Source organism: Tasmannia lanceolata, unplaced genomic scaffold (assembly GCF_043159265.1).
Source record: "Tasmannia lanceolata isolate RefF3 unplaced genomic scaffold, GAP_Taslan_0.1 ptg000044l, whole genome shotgun sequence".
In the NCBI taxonomy this organism is placed as follows: Eukaryota; Viridiplantae; Streptophyta; class Magnoliopsida; order Canellales; family Winteraceae; genus Tasmannia; species Tasmannia lanceolata.
In genome coordinates this window covers 19,841,917-19,848,347 of record NW_027518721.1, presented here as the reverse complement: position 1 = coordinate 19,848,347, position 6,431 = coordinate 19,841,917, and the positions used below count along the sequence as shown (strand labels likewise).

The 6,431-nt window shown below is 39.9% G+C and overlaps 1 protein-coding gene across 1 annotated transcript; it reads right to left on the bottom strand.

Moving 5' to 3' along the window:
• Positions 1 to 483: 483 nt before the first annotated feature.
• Positions 484 to 5,175, bottom strand: LOC143863665 (secoisolariciresinol dehydrogenase-like). The gene is made up of 2 exons (XM_077374401.1): positions 5,017 to 5,175; positions 484 to 1,478 (listed from the first exon to the last, which is right to left on the bottom strand). The coding sequence occupies exons 1-2, from the start codon at positions 5,052 to 5,054 to the stop codon at positions 686 to 688; spliced, it is 831 nt and encodes a 276-aa protein (XP_077230516.1). The 5' UTR covers positions 5,055 to 5,175; the 3' UTR covers positions 484 to 685.
• Between the last annotated feature and the right edge of the window lie 1,256 nt (positions 5,176 to 6,431).

The following is a 6,431-nucleotide window of genomic DNA, read 5'->3' as shown; positions in this document are numbered from 1 at the left end:
CATAATCTTAAACAAACAGGCCCTTGTACATTAACCCTTCCTCCCAAACCTACTATGATTCTACTCTTTCCATACACATATTGTTCACTTATAATGAGTTATTATATACATCATCTTAATTTTATGATGCTTCCCACACGCTTCATATATACTTTTTAAAGCCTTTTGCTTCCCAATTTTCTCTCTTTTAAACCCATTGATTACCGCTTCTGCTTCAGCTTCCCGCGTCACTTCTCGCACTCACTTCCCATTTGGCAACTATACTATGTATCCACTACTATAGTAGGTAGGACACAGTGGTGCATCCAAACTGACCCAAAAGGTTTTTAACAGGTCCATGAGCTTGTGGAATGTAGAAGCAGTTTCCGTAACTCAGGCTCACCAAAGTGGCTTGAGCTAATACTGTTAAAAAATAACCCCAAAAAAAATAAAAATCTCTTGATCGCATCCAATCACATCATTTTAGAGTTTGGTTCCATTCAGTTAATAGAATCTACCCTATTTGGGAAAAAATCATATATAAATCATTCCCATTTTTCGATTACGTTTGTTACAAGCCTTAATATATAGTCTCTATCTCTTAAACTACTAAACCTTACATTAGGACAAGGCCCCTAATGTAAGGTTCACAACCTTAAAGCAAGCTGGGAAACAGATGACCATCTAACGAAAGCTAAAAACAACATCAAGAAGCATGGGAAGTGTACATACCAAACGCTGGATTGACAATAGTGTAACCTCCATCAACTACAAGGTTGTGCCCACTTACATACCTCGATTCATCACTCCCTAAATAAAGAGCAGCTTCAGCAATATCTCTTGGCTTCAACACTTCCCCTTTCAGGTTAGAATAAACATTCTTATAAGTCTCACCATCTTCATCAATCTCTAACTTGAAGGGATCCTTAGTCAAAGGAGTTGCTATTACATATGGGGATATGCAATTCACTCGAATGCCGAACTGCCCAAGCTCAACAGCGGCATTCTTCGTGAGACCCACCACTGCGTGCTTCGAGCATGTGTAGGCATGAGAGGCTGCCCCACCAGAGATAGAGCAAATGCTAGCTGTGCTAATTATACTTCCACGGCGAGCTGGGACCATGACACGGGCCGCATTCTTGATGCCCAAGAAGACGCCAGTTATGTTGACGCTAAGGACCCTCTCAAAGTTGTACTTTTCATTGTCAAGGATGTTTGTCTTGAGTTCGTCAACAATGCCTGCATTGTTGAACATGATGTCGAGCTTCCCGTACTTTGTAATGGCACTTTTGATGGCATTTTGGATGGCATCTTCATCTCTGACATCGCAATGGATGAAGGAGGAGTCTTTAGGGCCGAGTTCTTGGCAAACTGAGTGGCCTAGATCGTCTTGAATGTCAGCAATGATGATTTTGGCACCATGGTGATGAAATAGTTTAGCAGTGCTCTCGCCGATGCCGCTTGCGCCTCCAGTAATCAGTGCTACCTTACCTTCCAATCTAAGAGAAGTGTGACGAATCATCAAATTCTGGAGATGCATATGATCGGAGTAGAATATGCAAGGAGAAAAATAAAATAAAGTATAGAAATAGGAATTAATTAGGCAAGTCAAGCCAGTTAAGGTTGTCTTACAGACTTTATTTTCCGATTTATGCAGGTGGCTGCAAGGAAATAAAGTCTCGAAGATACATGCTAAAGTGTGATCGAGGGTATATATATGCCTTTGCAAGGACAATGACCCTGGACAAGATCCTCATAGTGGACTACCTGCGCAATCGACATGTATGGATCATATGTTATTGTGCGCTATGTGTAGAGGCAGGGGGACAATTGACCATATGTTCCTGGATTGGAAAACAACTAGGTATGTGGAACAAAATTTTATGTTGATTCAACATATCATGGGTATTTCCAGCTAAGATATAAGAGCTCTTGGAAAGTTGGTCCTTGGTTCCATGGCATAGAAAAGGCAAAATCATATGGGATGTGATACTATTAGCGGTCATTTGGGTGTTATGGAGAGAGAGAAATGCCAGGGTGTTTAGAGGCTTTGTGAAAATTCCTACTTCATGTACATCAAGATAATTGCACTAATCATTGCTTCGGTTAGATCTTTGATTAGTAAGAGGTGTACAATAGTAGGGAGGTAAGGCCGGTCATCTCACAGGTTTGGGAGCTTGCAGCAGTTTCTTCAAATTGAACTTTGATAGTTCAAGTTTGGATAATCCTGGGCTGACAAGAGTAGGTGGGTTGTTAAGTGATGGAAGTGGAGTTACATATGGGCTTTCATAGAAATAAGAATGCCCAAAGTGGAGTCACATAGGAATCGCCGATGTCAATGAGGCTAGGATCAAAGCGCGGTACACGAAGGAATAAGAATGATACACCAGGACATTCTAGATGAGGTGTCGCTGAATGTGATAAAATGGTTGAAGGGTAACCCATCCCATCCTTGGTGGTTTGGAAGATCGATTTATGAGTGAGTGGATAGAGTGGAGAGAGCTGCAATCTAATTTCATCATGTTAGAAGATCAGATTAATAGTGAGGCCGATAGGCTAGCTAGGGAGGGTGCCTCTAGAGCAGAGTTGGTAGTCTTCGACTTTCTCTCCCCGTGATGTATTGTTATTTTGTGGTGCTTTCTTTTCTCTTCTAGCTTGTATTTCTTGGATCATCTCGATTGCTGGGGTCTCCCGTGTAATTTTTTTTTCCCACTGTTCATGTTACTCTTTGCCATTTATAAAAATGCCTACAACTATCGATATAGGGCTGCACCCCAAGTTCAACACAAATCTAGAATCATCGGCTACTCTAAAGACTTTTGAATGAGACACTAAACATTCTTTTTATAGAAAATAAAAATTCATGAATACACCCTTTCACCTAAACATTTAAAATAACTATTTTTTGAATAATAAAAATAACCTTTGGGGGTATAAGAAGGGGAATCTTATTGTAAATTTTATAGCTCATATTATTTTTATGTTATATGGGATTTGCTAGCATCCATCGCAAAAGGCATTTCACGGATGGGCTGTTGCATGTGAGAAAAGCCACTCAGGTTCACTTTTCAGCAGATTTTGTCTTCATTCACGAGGTGGCTGCTCTCACATGCAACAGCCTACCAGCCTATTCGTGAAATGCCTTTTGCGATCGAAGCTAGCAAATCCCATGTTATATTGTAGGCATTTGCTAGCGTCCATCGCAGAAGGCTTTTCGCGGATGGTCTGTTGCATCTGACAGCAGCCACAGAGGCTCACTTTTCAGCAGATTTTGTCTTCATTCACTCGGTGGCTGTGTCAGATGCAACAAACCATCCGCGAAAAGCCTTCTGCGATGGACACTAGCAAATCCCTATATTGTATGTCCTATTTGTTAAATTGAATCACCACTTAGAGTTGCACTGCAATGGTACTATTTAATTAAAGATGACAGGACTCAGGAGGCTCTCCATATGCCAAAATGCAAGGACTTATATGATCTAAGATATGACTTGCAGAGAAGGTGATATTTGATCCAACAGCAGCTTCTTAAAAAGTGCACTGCTGTTGGATCAAATATCAAGGGTGTACCACTTTCATGGTACTTGACTGTCGGGCACCATATAAAACTGTGATTTGCAATAACAATTTGAGAAAATGTACCTTAGCCATCTTATAAACCACCCATTTTACCTACATGACCTCCTCTCAATGTAAATCAAGAGGATGAGAAGGCCCAATGCCAATCAAGAGAGTAATTGATAGGCCCCATAGAGATGATCTGCACTAGAGATAATGAGATGAACTGAAGACGTCCACATTGACTTAGGAAAAACAAAGACAGACCCGCACAAAACACACATCAGGATACACTAAGGTTGTGTTAGGACTACCAGAATCTGCATGCGTCTTATTTCGAGTATGCCTGATTCAGGCGTTTAATTGGTTCCAAAAAATGAAAGTAATACCGAGGCAGAATCAAAGGGAGAAAATGATGGAATCAGTTTCCCACCGTAAGAAGTGGGATTCTAATTCTACCCCAGTCAAAATGAGACTTTTATTGGAAATTTCTGAATATTATATATAGGGGGAAATGTTTTCTGCGCGATATCTCAGATAAGTTATCTGAGCAAGAGCTCAAAAAATCATGTGGGCCCACATTGTTTGGATGATCCAAAGCATTCATTTGATAGGCCCTTACATAGACGGAGTGTGCCCAAAAAATCAGCTCCATAGGATCATCCTAACCCTTCGATTTTTGGAGGTTAAAAATAGACAGATTTGTGGAGGTTTATACCCATCCACTTTAACCTCCACAAATCGAAGGGTTGGGATAATCCTCTGGAGCAGATTTTTTGTGCACACTCTATCTATCTTTGGACTATCCAAATAAATGCTTCGGATCATCCAAACAATGTGGGCCCATATGTTTTTTTGAGCTCTTGCCCAGATAACTTATATGAGGTATCGAGCAGAAAACGTTTCCCATATATAGGGTGTAGAAACAGGGTGGTCTCTCATTTTGAGCTCTTGCTTACTGTTTATGCGTTCAAGAGTGCAGAAACAGGGTGGTCGCATATTTTGGGGGATCCAAAGCATTCATTTGATGAGCCCTATCATAGATAGGGTGTCCACAAAAAATCAGCTCCATTTGATCATCCTAACCCTTCATTTGTGGAGGGAACTGGGTAGATTTGTGGACAAACAGTATCCGCTCATTTTCCCTCCACAAATGGAAGGGAAGGGTTAAGATGATCCAATGGAGCAGATTTTTGGTACACACCATCGAATCTCCTCCATAAAGTGCAGTCAAACCCCGATGCTCATCAGCATAGCACAACTTATGCCCCAACCAATGGATCCTCTATCTCTTTCCATCGCGTATAAAGTTATTTAAATATATACTTATCTCTAGTATCGATCCAATGACAAAAATGGATTCTCAATTTTCTAAAATGGAAATCTTATGGGTTAAAAAAAAATAAAAATCCACAGAAGGTGTATCAACAAAGAACATATGTGCAAATTGTTGTAAAATAGGTTTAGGGGGGGAAATACCTCTTGGCAACCGTAGAGAGAAGGGATAGGCTTCCCATGAGCTGGTGCAAAATCTGGACACAAATAGGTTACAATGGAGAGATATTTATACTGATATCATTTGGCATGTTTTTCTTGATTCCGGAGGGGCTGCTGTTATCATTTTGCGTGTTTTAGTAGAAAGGAAGATAATGGATTATGGCATCTATGGGTATGACGCAATTTTTGCGTGCGAGTTTAGTTCTTACGTTTCTGCTTTCACTATCTTGATGGCTTTGAAAGGCCCTTTTCATTTTAGATTGTATTTGTGACAACCTATTGTGGGCCCCAAACAGATTATTGGGGCCCAGAATCAATTTTCCCAATCTAAAACAAACAAAAGCCTAAGATGAACGATTCCTTTTGTCTGCCATTTCCAAGTCAAGTGGAAAACTTGTATTTTGTATAAGGTTTAATCTAATGCATTGCTAGCATAATGAGAAATGAGAGAATATGAGTTGTATCACTAGGTGTTCAATATTTTTAAACCATTACGAGTGCTCTTTTGGTCACATGGTGGCTTTTGAGTGTGTAATTGTGCTTACTCGACTACTTCCTAAAGTTTCATCCTAAATTTCGATATAATTTGCATGTATTACAGGCGTTAATTCATTTTTTAAAACTAATTAAATACCGAAATTGAGCAAAATTGGAATACGATGCCGATTCTAGTGCCTGATTTCATCAATCCAAACACACCCTAAGGTGGTTTTTTGGGGCAATCCTAAAACAAGCATGTCCGTTAATGGATGTGATCGAGTCCGTTAATAGGCACCTTACACCTTCGTTTAATTTTTTATAATGGTTTACCAGATAGGCTCCCGATTAAACACATATGACACCATGTGTGACCCAACATTTATGTTTAGGATTGACCATAAACCTGATCATCTATGTAAGTAGAGTCTTTTCAATGAGAATTTATATGATGGGCGGCCGTGAAAACATGTGAAGTCTAAAAAAGTATGTACGGCCCACGTTTTCTTTTCAATAATGCTGCTTGGATAATGATCCCCATCGCTATTCTTTTTTTCTTTTTTCTTTTGCACTTTCCCAGTTTTGTTTTGTATGGGGAGGGTTGCATTGACTATATCGATAGCGTTCCTTTGTCATGTTCCAAGTCATTTTCTCTATCTGATGGCATCTTGACGGTACTAATGACAGCCACATGTTAACTTTTTGGTACATTTTGTCTTATTCATTGATGTGGCTGTCATCACTTGCAAAGGAAGGGTGTCAGATGGCTTTCTACGAAAGTGCCCCCCTAAACGTAGTTAATGGAAAGCTTTCTAGTTAGATGGGAACCTCTTTGGTACTAGGGCCATGTTTGGCACCTATCCATGAATTTTTTTTTCATGAAAAATTTAGTTTCACTGGCAGAGAGATTTGAGAGGGCA